The sequence below is a fragment of the Corvus moneduloides genome, chromosome 2, assembly GCF_009650955.1.
Source record: "Corvus moneduloides isolate bCorMon1 chromosome 2, bCorMon1.pri, whole genome shotgun sequence".
NCBI lineage: Eukaryota > Metazoa > Chordata > Aves > Passeriformes > Corvidae > Corvus > Corvus moneduloides.
In genome coordinates this window covers 49,914,336-49,933,264 of record NC_045477.1, presented here as the reverse complement: position 1 = coordinate 49,933,264, position 18,929 = coordinate 49,914,336, and the positions used below count along the sequence as shown (strand labels likewise).

General features: G+C 43.4%; 1 protein-coding gene across 14 annotated transcripts in view; it reads right to left on the bottom strand.

The window, feature by feature from the left end:
- The window catches only part of FRY (FRY microtubule binding protein), a 234,016-nt gene that overhangs the window by 32,407 nt on the left and 182,680 nt on the right, over positions 1-18,929 (bottom strand). For all 14 annotated transcript variants that reach the window (XM_032099556.1, XM_032099544.1, XM_032099547.1 and 11 more), the window contains 7 exons: positions 16,979-17,580; positions 15,237-15,334; positions 14,974-15,144; positions 3,206-3,346; positions 2,274-2,453; positions 1,419-1,580; positions 495-569 (listed from right to left, as the gene is read on the bottom strand). In XM_032099556.1, coding sequence (XP_031955447.1) covers positions 495-569; positions 1,419-1,580; positions 2,274-2,453; positions 3,206-3,346; positions 14,974-15,144; positions 15,237-15,334; positions 16,979-17,580 — 1,429 coding nt within the window. The remainder of the gene's footprint in view (positions 1-494; positions 570-1,418; positions 1,581-2,273; positions 2,454-3,205; positions 3,347-14,973; positions 15,145-15,236; positions 15,335-16,978; positions 17,581-18,929) is intronic.

Sequence of the window (18,929 nt, the reverse complement as noted above, 5' to 3'; positions counted from 1 at the left end):
CTGTAGAAAATATTTAATGACTATTGTAAGTGTTTCCCACCCTGGGTAATCAATCACCCTTTTCCTGGCACCAGATAATATTAATTTTTAAAGAGTAACATCAGAACTACTGTCTAACGGAAAAATCAGACACACACAACCCTTTCCCCTCCCATTTTATTTCTGTAATTTAATTTTTTACTTTATAAAGATTCTGGTAATACAAAGGTCATTACTCTCTACCCACTGAGATGGCATAAGTAAAACCTACAGCATCACAGATTCCCACAGGAAAACCACACGTAGCTCTGAAAGTGAATCTTCTTTAAGTGAAAGGGCCATTCACTCCCTGGTCCATATGCTGAGAAACACAGCCTGAGCCAGTACAAAGGATAATGACAGCAATGACTTCAAAACTATGCAAATCTAGTCAGCAACTCTGGGAAACACTGTTCTGTGCTTTCCACGCTAAGGACACAATGAAATAAAAAACTGGTCAATACAAGGCTACTTACTGAAGGGTTTTTACTCAGCCCAACTTCCTGACCACACAGGGAAAGGACATGTACCAGCTTTTCCTTTGTCCTTTTCTAGAAAACAAGATGTTTCTCAAGTGAGCATTTTTTTAACCATCCATTCTCCCTGTGGCTAGAAACATACATTAGCGATTTTTAATTAGGAGGAACCAACGAAAGAATTAGTCATTAAGTGCTCAAAGGATTGCTTTCAGAGCAACTATGCATGAAGGAAACATAAAAATAGCTGTTAATGATTTTGCTGTTTATTATATTTAAATTAGTCTATAAATTCCATTGAGTACAATAAGGAAACATTGGATCATATGCATCACTTTAAAAAGACAGTTCAGAAGCCTGAAATTAAGCACATGCATAATTTTTGTTTTGTAGAATTGGGCCTGAGCCACTGCTATATAACCTGCAATATCAAAAAAGTGAAAAGAGCAATAAATGTGTTTATTCCGCATGGCTTTATTTTAATTTGCAGATAAGCCAAAAATTAAGTTAACCAAAATCACTAAGGTAATCAAATATCACTTCTAGGAAAACTGTTCTTTTTATTCAGTATCCCAAGAAAACAACTTTTAAAGTTGCACAAGTTATCTACCAGCTCCCCTTGCTCATATCTGAACTCATCTGTCATTTTTACTTAAATCTGACCTAGACTTAAGCGGTCTTAAAGAGATGCATTTCCTGCAAGCTGAAAGAAAACCAGCTTTGGGATAGAAGATGGACATAACTCAGTCCATTTTTGAGTCCAAGAAAGACACACAGCACACACAGTCAGATGTTGTGCTGCCTCTGCCCCAGCCAGCCAGGAGCACTGCACAGGACACAGAGGGCACAAGCATTTAAGGACCCAAGTATATGTTGATTCAGCTGCTCTGACTGCAACTTACTAATGAATAGTGGGCTACCTACCTGAGAGTACTGGGGTCTCTTCCAGCTCACAGGAACAAGGACATTGGAGTTAGATCCTGATGAGGTTGAAGAAGTACTTCGGGTGACAGCCATTGCCCTGGGTTTACCATCTCGCCCAGAAGAACTCTGCAGCTCATCATACCGTCTCCCAATAATTGGAGTCTTAAATAAAGAGTAATTATTCAGTAGCACCCTGCTTCAGGATGAACTTTTAAGAACCATATTGCTTCAATTGAAGGAAAAGATTATTTTGAAGATCATATGCAGGGATAAAACAAGGAGTGCAGCAAATTTCACATCACTTGGTATGTTTCCTATTTTCCAGTGTGAATGTCTGAGTAACAACTGCCATACTTAGTAGCCAGAGGTTATGTTCATGGATAGATAATACCCAAAGCAACTGTCACTAGTTCCTGACACAAGAACGAGCAAAAACCCCAGAAAGTTTATGAAGTTAATTTCAAATCTGCACTTCTTGCATATATTTTTTTTTTCCCCAAGCATGTTGAACACTTTGGCCCTTTTCCAAAAGGTATTGAAATGCTATCTTGGATTGACAAGAGGATGTCTCAGCATTTTCTAGAACTATACTGACAGGAAAGCAAATAGTACGATATGCCTTTCTATGCTTGTATTTCCTTTTAACCTCAACAGCTCACTATTATCTATATGAAATAATCTATAATGCTGCAAACAATTCTGTAGCTTCATACAATATAGTGAGTTGCCCATTAATGGGACCATTCAGTTCTATAAAGTTACAAGGTGCAAGGATTTGCAGGATAAAGACTGCTGTAAGAGAGTCCAGTCAGAAGTCAGAATTAAGGTGTTAAGTAGGAAAACTACAAAAAGTACCTCTGAGATATCAAAATGAAACTCTAAAGTCTTCCCTGGTAGCTCCTTGGAGGCACTGTTCCACACTCGATGTATTTCCATTTTTGAAAGATCACTATGTTGATAGGAAGGTAGAACTAAACTGGCGGAACGAGAAACTACCAATTTCAGGATATTCAAGGCTTCTCTCCAGTGAATGCTCTAGAAATAATATATTTACTCAGCAATCAGAAAGCAAGATTCACACACATTCAAGATTATTTACATTTTACAGTCATATTTTTTACCACATAATTAAAGTGTAGAATCGGAATATCCCTATTCTTTGTCTCTCTTGGTCAGTGACAAGGTGCGTAATTGCAGAATAATTTCAACAACAGAGACCAAGACTTGCCTAAGGTGTCACTGTTAGGGAACTGGCCTGCAAGCTGGGAGACCTGTGGACAAAGCCAACTTGGCAGAGGATTTAAAATCTCCTACCTGAATGCCTTAATCAGTATGAATAAACATGAAGGCCATAGCAGAATCCCCATTTAATAAAAAAGGTGACTTGACACAAGTTTTTACCTCTGTGAATTCCTAATACTCCCATATATTTTTCACTTGTCAGGAATTAGGTACAGAGGTCTCTGAAGAAAAGTGCTTATGCTACATCTTCCTTGTGCTAATAATTAAAGAATGGTCACTCAGGCTCTGGGTGGTACTAAGGTTTCTCCGAGGTACTCCAAGGCTGAAGCCTAACCCTTCCCTCACAGTGAACATACAGCCAGGCATCTTCTCCAGGGATGCACAGGCTATGAGGCATCAGGGTGTTTATGAACTTTGTACCACACTAGACACTTGAAGCCCTCCCTGCTAATCTAGTCGTAAATTCTTATGCAGAAAATCAACTTACGACAGTAAATGCTGCTCCTAAGTTCCTATAGGAATGTAAAAAAAGACATGGTATTTACCTGTACATATTTTTCAATGGTTTTTAGCACTTCCATGTTAAACTGCTTCACAGGAATAGCTGACAGGTCCATATAACTAAGAAGACTGTAGATCATCTGTAAGAGGGACTGTTGCATACTAGGAAGGCCCTTTTCTAGTAGCTGTTAAAAGAAAAGTGAATATAACAAAATTTTGAGACATTTCTTCTTAAGCAAAAAGCTCCTAGTTTCACAAACACCAATTGTACCCTTCATCTCTCTTCACTCACTGATTTTGCAGTGCCATTTTACAATAATTTCACAATTGATGATGATACAGGCATGAAGCAAAAAAGAGCTTAAGTTAGGAGCCAAATGCCAGCCTGTTTTATTTTATATATGCCTGCCCTAACTTATCCAGAAAACACATTCAGCAGTTGAGTAAACTGGTAAGTAAAATTTACACTGTAATTGGGTAAGCACATCCAATAAAAACAGGGGAGGATCTTTTTACGTCTACATTTGCTGGAAGTCAGTGAGAAAAAAGAAACATGATGAAGAAACAAAACTACTACTATTCACACATCAGTAAATATTTATCAAATACACTTCACTGCCAGTGCTCACTGACTGTAAGTGCCAAAGAAACATTTTCTGTTTAGGAGGATGTGGAGCCCCTGGGCTCTCTTACTGTACAGATTAATACAAAGAAGGGCTTGATCCTGGAGTTTTCAGACACCTGAGTGTAGATCCTGGAATATCACAATGAACCTTGGAAATGTAACTGTGCTCATACATATACATGACAGTAATTCCAGAGGCATACGGACAGCCATGATTTGTTTGTATATGTGTGAAATATCTCAGTTGAAAACATCCTGGAAGGCAGGATGTTCTTACACTGGTGACAGGCACTGTCCCACCCCACAAATTTCAGAGGCAATCAAATGTTATTGCTGGAGGTTACCAGAGCCTCAATCCTAAACACCATCCTCCCAATTCAGGCTGACAAAAAAGTTCTAACACGGGCTACTAGAGTTATTGGGATCTAGAAAACAATTGCTTATAAAAACTCTAAGATGCCTCACGCCTTCCACCACAGGAAAATTTCAATTCTTATCCAAGTGGACTTTAGTAATTTTTTAGATATCCTTCTAAGGATATAGAAGGATAAGGCCTCTCCTTTTCTTAAATTAGAATGCGTCACGCCAGTGAAAATGGAACCTATCTTATCCCACTAAATATCTTCTGATTTCTTTCATCAGCAAAAGTGAGTACCAATTAGTGATTCATAAAACAAAGTGAGCAAATTCCATTAACAGCACAATAAAGGGAACTCATTATAGTTATCTATTCCTCTACAAATAGACAGGAAGAACTCTTAAATTAAAGGTACTACACAGCAATGTGCTTCAGCCCTTAGATACCTTCAGCCCCTCAGATACCTTTACTGAGAGAGAAAATATGCTTAGAAATTCTTCTTCAAAACAGGGTTACCGAGTCTTTTTCTGCCTTCTATTAAGATCTTGCAATGGAAAGTTTGATTCCTTGTTTGCAAATAGTTTATGTGATCCAGCACATCAGCCAGTACACCATTTCAGTGTAGGATTAGAAAAAACTATCTGGATGACAGAAAGAAATTGTTTTGTTCTCTGACAGACACTACTGCATCAGACAACACCTTTTGGGATAGGAAAAGGAATTCTTGGGAAATAATGGGAATTCTGTCTCAACTGCTGTTTAGAAAGCTGTTATAGGAACCTTATGTCTGAAAGTTTCTAATTTCCATTACAGTTTGTATAAATTTGTTGTCAAAAGAATTGAATATATGTGGCGGTCGGTAGTCCAAGAATGCACTTAAATACATAATGAATTCATAATAAGAAAGAATATTTTGCTTTAAAGAAAGAATAGCAACCTTAACATGCATTTAGTACAATATGAATTCTGTTGCTGCCAGAAGTAACAAAAATAGCAGCAAGATGGAATTGTGATAACACATCATTTGGATAAGAGGATTCCAGGACAAGAAGTTTCCACTGTATTTGTAAGAAGAAATACAACTGTTCTCAGAATTTATTTATATTTTTGACTCTTGTACATATGACCTTTTTTTAAGAATTGTGGATTCCTCTCTTATGTGCGGCTACTATTGGGGTCTCATCTAGGTTCAGGATCCCACATTGCGTTAGCAACATTTGCCCCCTTCCTGAAGCAGCAACTAACCCAGAACTAAGTGGAGAAGAAAGCCTTCTCTTTCAAGGGCTGCCTGGACTTCTACTGCTGGAGACAGTTCCTTTTGCCCCTCCCAGTGTGGCAGGGGGTGTGAAGAAATACTCAGCTCTGAGGCAATGCCATGCAGTCAAACAAATGTTTTGAGGAAATAAAGAGGGCATTTCAAAAGCCATGTGATAGACGAGCCATTACTGGGATAATGCCTGATCTAGGGCATGCTTCCCCTTGCAATACAGATGGTTTAGTTTCTAGTGATTCTTTGGTTTTGAGCAGGTTATAAATGCTTATATTTTTATCACAAGCAATCCTCCATCTAAAAAGGAGGAGGTGGAAAAATCTACCATAAGCCTATTACTATGCACTACGGATTCTTGTCCCTTCTCTATCAGTAGCATTAGCTATTTAAGTTCGAGCATGACCCTGGTCACTAGTTTAACATGACCCATGTCAATTCAGATATACTCCTAGAACGAGTGTGCTGTCATGATAAAAGTTTAAATTTTAAAAATTAATCTGCAAAAATCTAGCATAAAACCAAAGTAAGTGTTCAGTAATATGTTTGTATGCTGATCTGATTTTGGTTCTGGAGGTTGAGAGTTCTACTGCACTACTGAAGAGTGATTTTCCCTCATCTGTAGATTGAGATCTCCCAGTAGTTTTCTAGAAGAAATTAAAATTTTTCATTAATGGAGCATATGTAAAACTGAGCAAGGAGCACTACTTGTCATTGTAAGATCTGGATAATAACAGAGCTGGATTTTATGCTAGAATCATACCCCTTGATGACAAGCAATGACCTGCCATCAAACAGGTTAAATACAAAGTTTTGTCTGAACAGCAATAATTGAAACTTCTACCTTCTGCTGAGAGCATTTGTTTTCATAGTGTTAACTTGTGGTACACATCTCCTTCTGAAGCAACACCTGTGTTTAGAAGGGTCACTGTTGCAATACAATTTTCTTTGTTGTTCTTAAGAACTGCCTGTCTGTGCTAGTTTGAAAACAAACCAGTGGGAGGCACCAAGTCAGAATAACAATTTAATGGAAATTAAAGAAAAGGAGAAAAAAAAAGGTAAAAGAAAACACTATCAAACTGACAGAGTCAAGGTACAACCTGACACCCTGTTAGGCAGGGTGGTGGTAGCAGTCTGGTAGAATGGTGGCTGCAGTCCTCTGAAGCAGTGATCCTGTAGTGAAACAGTCTGCTCTTCCTCTGGAAGTCCAGTGGTGGCTGTGTAGCTCCTGTCCTCTGGAAATCCAGTGGGAAGCCCGTCTCTCTGGTGTTCAGCCTCAGCTTATATCCACGATGGGATGCTTGGTTCCTCCCTCTGGGTGGAGCATCTCACAATGGGGTAACGAGTCATGAGGCAAAGTGTTGATTAGGCTCATTAACAGAAGATAGTCCGGAGGGAGTTATCTCTGAGTCAGGCGGCAGGACAATGATGGGCAATTAACAGAAAGATAGTCTGGGGGGAGGAGGCAAGGAAACACTGCCCCACCTGATTTCAACAGCTGATGGGGATGGTAATAGAATACACTGCAACCCAGGACATTATCCACCCCTTATTCTATTACCATCTACATTATCCCAAATCAATACCTTCTTAAACTCTAAAACACACATACATATATATATATATATATACACAGTGAAACCTACACACCGTTCTCACCTAAGATTAGGTCTCCTTGTGGTACACAACGGGTTTCCCCATCTTTCTGCATTACCCACCAAGTGCAACCAGGTCCTTGAGCAAAGACAATCCCACGGATGGGTTTGTCTTTGCCTGAGGTGGGATTAATCCAAACAGTCTTTCCTAAAATACCTCTCAGGTGTACCGCAGGGACTCTATCTCCATCCACTGTGTGCAAGGGTTCAGACTCGGCAGGACCAGCTCGATTGATGGACCCTCGGGTATTGACTATCCAGGTGGCCTTTGCTAAGTTCACTTCCCAATTTTTGAAGGTCCCCCCACCAAGTGCCTTTAGGGTAGTTTTAAGTAGTCCATTGCAGCGTTCAACTTTTCCAGCAGCTGGTGCATGATAAGGAATATGATATATCCATTCGATACCGTGTTCTCTGGCCCAGGTGTTGATGAGGCTGTTCTTAAAATGAGTCCCGTTGTCTGACTCGATCCTGTCAGGGGTGCCATGTCTCCACAGGACTTGCTTTTCCAGGCCCAGGATGGTGTTCCGGGCTGTAGCATGAGGCACAGGGTAGGTCTCCAGCCATCCAGTGGTTGCTTCAACCATGGTCAACACGTAGTGCTTGCCTTGGCGGGTTTGGGGAAGGGTGATGTAGTCAACTTGCCAGGCTTCACCATACCTGTACTTTGACCATCGTCCACCATACCACAGAGGCTTCACCCGCTTGGCCTGTTTGATTGCAGCACAGGTCTCACAACTGTGGATGACCTGTGAGATGCTGTCCATGGAAAGGTCCACCCCTCGGTCACGGGCCCATCGGTATGTTGCATCTCTCCCCTGATGACCAGAGGCATCATGGGCCCAACGAGCTAGGAATAATTCTCCCTTGTGCTGCCAGTCCAGATCCACCTGTGATACTTTCACCTTGGCAGCTCGGTCCACCTGCTCGTTGTTGCGATGCTCTTCATTAGCCCGACTCTTGGGTACGTGCGCATCCACGTGTCGAACCTTCACGGTCAGCTTCTCTACTCGGGCGGCGATGTCCTGCCAAATCTCAGCGGCCCAGATGGGTTTCCCTCTGCGCTGCCAGTTGGCTTTTCTCCAGCGATCCAGCCATCCCCACAGAGCATTAGCTACCATCCATGAGTCGGTGTAGAGATAGAGCCTCGGCCACTTCTCTCGTTCAGCGATATCCAAAGCCAGCTGGACGGCTTTAAGCTCTGCAACCTGACTCGATCCACCTTGTCCCTCGGTAGCTTGTGCAACTCGTCGTGTGGGGCTCCATACTGCAGCTTTCCACTTCCGGTTAGCGCCTACAATTCGGCAGGAACCATCAGTGAAGAGGGCATAACGTCTTTCAGTCTCCGGTAGCTCATTATATGGTGGGGCTTCCTCAGCACGAGTCACTTGCTCTTCCTCTTCTTCAGAGGATAATCCAAAAGTCTCACCTTCAGGCCAGTTTGTTATAATTTCTAGAATCCCAGGGCGATTCGGGTTTCCAATACGGGCACGCTGTGTGATGAGGGCGATCCACTTGCTCCATGTGGTGTCGGTGGCATGATGCGTGGAAGGAACCTTTCCCTTGAACATCCAACCCAGCACCGGTAGTCGGGGTGCCAGAAGCAACTGTGCTTCAGTGCCAATTACCTCTGAGGCAGCTTGGACTCCTTCATAGGCTGCCAAGATTTCCTTCTCTGTGGGAGTGTAGTTAGCTTCAGACCCTCTGTAGCTTCGGCTCCAGAATCCCAGTGGTCGGCCACGAGTCTCACCAGGCACCTTCTGCCAGAGGCTCCAGGACAGACCATTGTTCCCGGCTGCAGAGTAGAGCACGTTCTTCACCTCTGGTCCTGTCCTGACTGGGCCAAGGGCTACCGCATGAGCGATTTCCTGCTTGATCTGGGCAAAGGCTTGCTGCTGTTCGGGGCCCCAGTGGAAATCATTCTTCTTGCGGGTAACCAGGTAGAGAGGGCTCACGATCTGGCTGTACTCGGGAATGTGCATCCTCCAGAAACCTATGGCGCCTAGGAAAGCTTGTGTTTCCTTCTTGCTGGTCGGTGGAGACATCGCAGTGATCTTATTGATGACCTCAGTGGGAATCTGACGTCGTCCATCTTGCCACTTTACTCCCAGGAACTGGATCTCTTGGGCAGGTCCCTTGACTTTGCTCCTTTTGATGGCAAAGCCAGCTTCCAGGAGAATCTGGATGATTTTCTCTCCTTTCTCAAACACTTCCTTTGCTGTGTTTCCCCACACGATGATGTCATCGATGTATTGCAGATGTTCTGGAGCCTCACCCTTTTCCAATGCAGTCTGGATCAGTCCATGGCAAATGGTGGGACTGTGCTTCCACCCCTGGGGCAGTCGGTTCCAGGTGTATTGCACACCCTTCCAGGTAAAAGCAAACTGGGGCCTGCATTCTGCTGCCAAAGGAATGGAGAAGAAGGCATTGGCAATGTCAATAGTGGCATACCACTTCGCTGCTTTGGACTCCAGCTCGTACTGAAGTTCCAACATGTCCGGCACAGCGGCGCTCAATGGTGGCGTGACCTCATTCAGGCCACGGTAGTCCACCGTCAGCCTCCATTCTCCACTGGACTTACGCACTGGCCATATAGGGCTGTTGAAAGGTGAATGGACCTTGCTGACCACCCCCTGGCTCTCCAGTTTGCGAATCATCTCATGGATGGGAACCACAGAGTCTCTGTCGGTGCGGTATTGCCGACGGTGCACTGTTGCTGTGGCGATTGGCACCTGTTGTTCTGCAACTCTTAGCAGTCCCACGGCAGAGGGGTCATCTGAGAGGCCAGGCAATGTACTCAGTTGTCTGATATCTTCTGTCTCCACAGCAGCTATCCCAAAAGCCCAACGATGTCCTTTTGGGTCCTTGAAATATCCATTTCTGAGATAGTCTATGCCGAGAATGCACGGGGCCTCCGGGCCAGTCACGATGGGGTGTTTCTGCCACTCGTTCCCAGTTAAACTCACTTCAGCTTCCAGTACAGTCAGCTGCTGGGATCCTCCTGTCACCCCAGAAATAGAAATGGGTTCTGCTCCCACATACCTTGATGGCATCAGAGTACATTGAGCACCGGTGTCAACCAAAGCCGTGTATCTTTGTGGGTCAGGTGTGCCAGGCCATCGGACCCACACAGTCCAAAAGACCCGATTCTCCCTTTCCTCTACCTGGCTAGAGGCAGGGCCCCTCTATTCCTGGTCATGTTGCATGTTGCTCCCTTCCGATGAATACGTTCCTGAGGTCCCTTCAAGAGGATCAGTCATATTATCATTCCTGTACCGTCTGGAGTTCTGTGTGCGGGAGACCGGAGCAATGTTGACTCTAGATGCGCTTCTTGTGGTAGTTGTCCCTCTTTTTAGTTCACGTACCCGAGCTGCTAAGGAGGAGGTGGGTTTTCCATCCCACTTACTCATGTCTTCTCCATGTTCCTGAAGGAAAAACCAGAGATTACCTCGTGGGGTGTATCCTCTCTCCCTGGTTGGGGGTCGCCGGCTCCTAATGGCAGAGACTCTTGTTGGTTCTGGTGGGATGTGGTAAATCTCTTCCTTAAGTTCCTTTTTCAGTTTCTGATGGCCTTCTTCAATCAAGCTCCGGACTTGCTCAGCCAAAAGACTTGTTTCCACGGATGAGACATGGGTGCGAAACGGGGCTGTGACGGTGTCCTCGTAAATCCTCAGTTTGTTCACCAAGACGCCCACCCTGTCCTCGCCTTCCCTCCATTGCAGTGTTGCCAGGTAACGGGAGTATATCTCTGGTCCAAGGCGTGCGAACCTCAGCCACATCTGTGACGTGCACTGGACACCATCTGGGCTCTTAGGAAATCTCTCATCTTCTGAGAAAATGATCTCCAGCACAGCCAATTCCCTCAGGCACCGGATACCTTGTTCCATTGTGCTCCATTTTCCTTGGTGCACCTGAAGGTCTTCTTTACAAAGGTACCTGTCCCTTACACTTGTAAGCAGTCGCCGCCAGAGGCTGAGGGTTTCTTGGGTTCTCCCGATCCCCTGGTCAATGACCACATCCCGGGACAGAGATCCCAGTTGCCTGGCCTCACTTCCGTCCAGAATGGTGTCATTGGCTGCAGCGTCCCAGATGCGGAGCAGCCAGGTCAGGATAGACTCGTTCGTCTGGCGGGTGAATTCCCTCCGCAGGTCTCGCAGCTCACCCAGGGATAGCGACCGAGTGATGATCTCTGGCTCTGCCTCTTCTGCTGGGTGCGAAGGTCCTGCTGCATCCTCGTCAGTCACTATGCGGACTGATTTGCTTTTTGATTTCTTCTTCTGCACGGGGGCAACTGCAATCGGTTTAGGCTGTTCTGGTTCAGTGATGGTTTGCGTGGGGACGCTGACAGTGCTTTTGGTTCCCTTCTCCTCTGTGTCAGTCTGCGTGGACATGGACGCTGTTTTCTTGCGTCTGGGTTCTTTCTCCTCTGTGTCAGTCTGCGTGGACATGGACGCTGTTGTCTTGTGTCTGGGTTCTTTCTCCTCTGTGTCAGTCTGTGTGGACATGGACGCTGTTGTTTTGCATTTGGTTTCTTTCTCCTCTGTGTCAGTCTGCGTAGACATGGACGCTGTTGTCTTGCATCTGGGTTCTTTCTCCTCGGTGACAGTCTGCGTAGACATGGACGCTGTTGCTTTGCATTTGGTTCCTTTCTCCTCTGTGTCAGTCTGCGTAGGCATGGTGTTTGTTGCTCTGCTCTTTTTCCCTCCCTCATCCTGAGGATGCTGTGCCATAGCTCTGATTCTAAGCATGGTGTACATGGTGCAGGCTGTACAGAGAAGACAAAGCAGAACTGACAGCAAGTTTATGCCGTCTTTGACATCCAGAGGGAATTCAATATTTTCAAAAACTGCTGTGCCTGGCCTGAAAGGCTGGAAGAAACCACTCTCTACTCCTCCCACCAGGGGCTGGGTGCGATTGTTGAGGAGATCCCAGACATAGGAGCCCAGACTAGGACAGCCAAACAAAACTGAGTATATACTCCGAATGGTATTCATCGCCTCACAGGTTATTATGCTGTAGACATAATAAACCATTAAAGCAATTCTCATACCATTCCCTGGTTTTAACAGGAGTAATACTACAGGCAGGTAGTTCCCCATGTGAGGAAAAATATAGAGAGCAAGATACAGTACCCACATAGACAAGCTGAGCACCATGGTGAATAGGTTTCCGTTAACACAAAATTGTAATTCTGACTTTCTCTCAGAGCTGCCCCACGTTGGGCGCCAAATTATGTGCTAGTTTGAAAACAAACCAGTGGGAGGCACCAAGTCAGAATAACAATTTAATGGAAATTAAAGAAAAGGAGAAAAAAAAAGGTAAAAGAAAACACTATCAAACTGACAGAGTCAAGGTACAACCTGACACCCTGTTAGGCAGGGTGGTGGTAGCAGTCTGGTAGAATGGTGGCTGCAGTCCTCTGAAGCAGTGATCCTGTAGTGAAACAGTCTGCTCTTCCTCTGGAAGTCCAGTGGTGGCTGTGTAGCTCCTGTCCTCTGGAAATCCAGTGGGAAGCCCGTCTCTCTGGTGTTCAGCCTCAGCTTATATCCACGATGGGATGCTTGGTTCCTCCCTCTGGGTGGAGCATCTCACAATGGGGTAACGAGTCATGAGGCAAAGTGTTGATTAGGCTCATTAACAGAAGATAGTCCGGAGGGAGTTATCTCTGAGTCAGGCGGCAGGACAATGATGGGCAATTAACAGAAAGATAGTCTGGGGGGAGGAGGCAAGGAAACACTGCCCCACCTGATTTCAACAGCTGATGGGGATGGTAATAGAATACACTGCAACCCAGGACACTGTCTCACAATTTCCTTCTGTCCCAAGTGTTGGCGACTGAACCAGGATTGTTAAAACTCAAGGCCGTGTATGGCTATAACATTCAAGGGAAGGTTGCCCAGTGGGGCTGTTAGCCTACTTGGCTTTACCTATTGACAGGATATCCCACAGCTGGTTTATAGGAGACAGGGGCACATTGTTTATCCTGACCTGGGGACTAACTAAGAAGAAAAGAGGAAACATTCTGAAAGCTGGAAAAAAATATATTTCAAGGCCACAGCAGGCTGAATAAGATGGTTTCTTGTCTCTTGCTACTCCACCAGACTGGTAGCTACTCTAGGCCCATAAAAATATTCTCCAGACATGACTCAACAGAGCTGCAGTCAATGTAAATACAGTGAAAGGAAGTCAGTGCTTACAACTCTGTCATCCTGCTGCTGATAGTGCTATGTGAGGAATGTGTCTTAATTACAGTAGAAAACCTGCCTGACTTGCTGTTGACACAGTAAGTGGTGCCAATCTTCAGCAAGGGGGAACTGCACAGAAAAGAGGCTCCACATGCATGTCTCAACCCATTTCAAGGGGAGCAAGATCGTGAGCAATGGCCTTTGTGGAGGTGCTGCAGCACTAGTGACCATACAGAGAGCACTGAAGGGAAAAAAAAGGGGCAAATGCTTTCCTAAGGCTGGGAAAGCAAAGGAGAAAGAATTTGAACACCAACATTTTTATAGCATTTCTTTATTAAAAATATAGTTCTTATAGTATTTTTTTATTAGAAATACAAGCTTCTGATGTGAAGAAGACACTTGACTCTGGAGGGTTCAATGTCAGAAAGAGCTCTTGATTTGAAGAGCTAATAGTTCTCCAGAGTCTTTCGACTTGAAAAGAGACTGAAAAGCCTCAAGGCCATGTTTTTGGTTCCTACAGGGGAGTCATGGCTTTCACCATCAGTTAAGATCATATGTGATTGTTTACTTAGAGCCTCCATGTGCAAACAAGGTGAAGAATTGCAGCTTGAGGCAGCAGGGCCTCGTTGCTCTGAAGCCTTAAGTGAGTGTGGGAGCAGCACCTGGCCTTTCAGGCTCTTAAAAATTTGTGAGTGGCCAGTATCAGAGATGCCTGAGGAGTTTTTATAGATCCTGTGGCAGAAGCTAGTTAATTTATGTAGAGAGGTGGGTGTCAACCTCTTCTCCAGAGCACCAATTGATAGGATAAGAGGAAATGGTCTCAAGTTAGGCCAGAGAAGGTTTAGATTGACTGTTAGGAAAAATTCCTTCATGCAAACATTTGCCAAGCATTGGAACAGGCTACCCAGGAAAGGGGTGGACTCACCATCCCTGGAGGTATTTAAAAGATGTATAGATGTGGCAGTGAGGGAAATGGTTTAGTGGTGGACTTGGCAGTGTTAGATTTGGGGTTGGACTTGATGATCTTAAAAGTCTTTTACAGCCTAAAAATGATTCTGTGATTCTGTGAATACAGAACTGTCTTGTCCCTGGATGAGAGGGGAGACTGAAGGCAACTCAGCAGGGAAGGGATAAATCTGAGAACCCGGTAAGAAAATGTTGTCCTGAAAGTGATCTGACAATGGGGTCAGAATATCAAGCAGCCTTATGCTAAAGAGCAGAACTGAACCTTGGATCCCCAGTAACAGCACTGCATCAGCACTGTACTCCACACGTGAAAAATGTTAGGAGTAAGCAATGAACACAGGAAAACATTTGTAGCAAGATAATACCATTCAGTATTAGAGGAATGCATACAAATTTGCATCAAGAACCAGATCCTTATGTAGCAGATGATATCTTATTATGTTGCTAAACCCTTGTGGATATAGTCTTCTGATTTTCCTCAATGGGATCTAAATAAATGTCCAGTTTCCTCTCACTTTCACAGTGGAAAATCCAACTGGCTGATGAAGGAATCTGCTTTCAGATGTATCAGCTTTTGTTTTAGCGTTCAATATTGATTTTTTAAAGTAATTCTGTGGGTTTTTTCTGCCAGTTTCTGCTTTCATTTTTTAATTATAAATAACAGATGCAGAGCTCCCAGTAATTTGCTGGCAGACTTTATCTCTTTGGGCTGTAGGGCAACAGAAGAGTTAGAACAGTAAAAAGTTTTTGAAAGCTTACCTCAGCCAAATATGTAACCATACTCAAAGTAATATCAGCAAATGCTTCATGAAGGTAACGGCAAACCACGTTTACCCAGGTAGCACAGTCCCTTGTATAGCTGTGTGTTTTATAAAGGGTCATGACATGTGCAAGATTTGATAGCTTGGGATTCTTCTCCTCCAAACAAACCTAATTAAATATAAACATCAAAACATATCAAAAACAAGGCAACAGCATTTACAGGGTTTGAGGATGTACAAAATGGTAAATGATTTTGATACCTGAGCAATCCTTTCGGCTATATCTTTACAAAACTGGTTTGGGTTGTCAAAGTGCTGAATTAAATGGGGCAGGAGACACAAAACATTCAATGGAAATCCTAGAACAGGAAAATATAGAACAAAATGGATATTTTGGCCAGCAAGAGCCACAGTCATCTTTAAGTTGGTGTTTCATGGGAGGTCACGGTTTCAACATTACATTAGCCATAAACTCACACAGACCCTGTCAAGTTGTTCACACCCCTGGCCACACCACTTTTGTCTTAAAGGGGCCTTAATTTGAAAATCCAATATGTCACTTAGGCAACAATACTCTTATAAAGCTTGAGCCTATTTCTGCAAAAACTACTGCACATTCCTGTTACAGATCATATTTATCTTTTCCACTTAACTGGCTTATTGACAGTCTTCACCAGTGGCATTTTCACTACAGCTGCTAAAACACAAAAGGAAATTCAGTAAGTATTGATTAATAAACAATTATTCTGGTCAGCTGCCAGGCACCGCTTCCATTGTTTTATACTGTTCAAGGTAATAATAATGAATCACAATTCTGATACAACAGGTCAATGGGTACTTTTGAAGCTAGGACAGAGCTCCTGCACCAAGTTCCAGGTGCTGTAATTAATTAAGTGCTGCCTGAAACTGGGATTCAGCTCTTCTGCACCAACTCACAGCTCAAGGTAGTTGATGAACTACCTGCAGCAGGTGTAACAGAGAACTATAACAAAAGCTGCTCTAGTTCAGGTGGGAGCTCAGAAGTCAACAAACTGTATCTGGACACAATCTGTTTTTTGAAAAGAAAGAATTTGTTCTATGAAAATAATTTTCTAACCGTTCATTCCCTCTCATTCTATACAATTAAACAAGTTGCTGAAATTAGGATCACGGTTTCCCTACTCCTCCTCTGTATTCAGGGAAAAGGAAAGATGCCTCCAGATGGTACTGTCACAGCTATTCAATGTGTAAATTATCCAGCCAAAGTCTGGAGCACAGGCACCACACAAGTGCTTAGATATGGGCAGACTGTTCATGGCATTCAGCCCTTTACTCTGTGTCTAGGCTTGTTATGACTTAGTTGTGAAGCCTGGACAGCTGTCTTAGTATCTGTGCTTCTGACCAAAAAGAGGAGTAAAAATCTGGAACAATGCAGAAACTCTCTTCAAGACATGTAATTAAGAAGTGGTCACAACCTCAGCTAAATAATGGGGAATTTCAAAATGTCATCTTATTTCCTTATAACGCAGGCCTCTCTCCTCACTCACTACTGTGCTATTGTAGTTTATCTAGAGTGTACGAGAGTTTTTGATATTTATATTTTTAGAGAAAATTCCATGAAACACTAATTTAAAATCAAGCAGTTCGACATAGTCTGAAAACAACTGAACAGAAAAACTGACCAAAGTAGGTAATAGAAGTTTTGACAGCATCTCCTTACATGTTTACTTTGTCAGCGCTTAGAAACTTCATATGCTGCTAAACCGTAGAATTGAAATGCTAAATAATACACGATTTCTCTCCTCCAAAACATTATTGTGCAATAGATTCACTTTCTAGAAACAGGTCATTATTTCTATGAAGTTTCAAAAAAAGCTCACTCAGCTCAAGCAAAAGTACATTATGTTCTATTCAAAGAGAAAGAAAAATTGCTATTTTCGGCTTTGTTCAGATAGCTGAATGAGGTTTGCCACCAAATGTCAATGCAACAGATACTGAAAGAGAGGAAAGCAAAACGGTTTTACCTATAGCTTGAGAGGAATCCACCATGGATATTCGAGACACTGGTGTCAGCAAACTAAAGAGCTGGAGTGTGAGATCAGTGGTAGTAAGGGAGGTGAATCCTTTCAGGAGTAGCTGCTGAAGTCCTGAGAAATCTGCCCATTTCAGCTGCCCTTGCAGTTTCTCTAACTTCTCCCTGTTTTCAGCTTTATCTAGTGGCAAATGAGCCAGAAGTTTATTCAGCAACCGCAGTGCCATGAGGTACTCAAACTCAAAATCTGATTCCATCAAAGCCACCGCAACCCAGAAGATGGTGGCCAGTAGGTTGGTTGGATTGTTAATATGGGATGGATCAGTGAGACTGTCCTTTAGAGAGGATGAACTTCTTGTTTTAGAGGACAGGCCTTGCTGCGTGCATGCTTGAATTCTGTCTAGTGTGGCACTGCGTGGTGGGTCCGAGCACTTGTCCACATCTCCAAACTTTTTGGGTACAGAGAAGCTCCTCTGGTGCCTACTTCGCTCAGCAGTGGCTGTGTTGCCACTTGCAGGATTCACATTCAGCTGCCCTGTGCTCTTCCGGTTTGCAGTCAGTTTGGTGTTTGATGTTAAATCTGGTGAAGATGAACTGAAACCAAGATATATAACATCCATCACATTGTGTGAATGCACAGCTTGAAAGGGTACACACTGGATGCAAGCTGAGTATTTATCAAACTGTAAATAAATATTTAAATGGGAAAAGTAGAACACCAAACCATCTATTGCATCCTGCCTTTTTTTTCTAGAAGACAGACCCAGGCCCACAGACATGACAGAAATGAGATTCACATGGCACTGCACCAAACCAGAGCAGGATAGCCTACAGTCTAGACAGGCAAGAACAAGGGGATAAGAAATACAGAGCTGTGAAGTGACTTATGGCAATTCCCAATGGGACAGTGGCAGAACTGAAAACAGCTCTGGTCTTTAAAATGCCCTCATCAATGGAGCAAGCCCTGAACTTGGCACAGCTGCAGGCAAATGCACAATTGCTTACTGGGTAATGTGAGAACCTTGGACAGAAAAAACAGCGTATCTTAAGCAGAACCACAAATATAACACATTATCCTCAAGAAACCTGTCATGTGGTTGCCCAGGCTCTGGCCAGTACAAGTCCTTCAGAAAATTTTTTGTCATTGCATCGTCCCCTGCCTGTATCCTAAGATCTCTTCAAGATGGTTTAGGGAAAGTGTAGGTATTTCAATTTCAGTGACTAATGCCTCCTCATGGACTACCACATGATGATATTAACAATACCTATCAATTATCTGTACAGATGAACATGCTGTGTTGATACTGAAAAGTGAAGTTTGTTATGGAGAACAGCTAATTCCTGACTCTCTGATCCCATTCCTACCTCATATACTAGGAGTCTCTACTGTCTATAGTACTTGAAGAGAGTCTTATCCTAGAATCAAGTGTCAGGGTAAAATATATTGCATCCCACTGCTTTCTGGAATGTTTCTTGTTCTTTGTTCCATCTTGGTCTTTGCTGAAATGTGCACTAAAGAAAGATAAACAGCTCTTAGTTTAGAAAGTAGAAGTGTATTTACCCTGTTCTACTCTGTCCCAAAGCACTCCTTGGGTTCTGCCATGGCACAGCACTGTGCCTACTAGCTTCAGAAATTACTGCCCTGGAATTTTTGTGCTGCACGTAAAGCATGGTAACTTATAGATGTTTTAAAAAATCTATTACCTATTCTGTTGTTACTATTAGGAGTCAGATACACATCCATCTCCCTCAGTACTATCAACAGCCATGTTACAGAAGGAGCCTGAGACTTCCCTCCATGTACAAAGGTCTACTTTCAGGCCAAGGTTTCATAAAGATGGCTGATACATCAAGCAAAATCCATGTCTACATGGGACAAAATTCCCCCTAGTTTTATTGAGGAGAACAAACCATGATCGTTTACTTCTTGGGGAATACTTCAC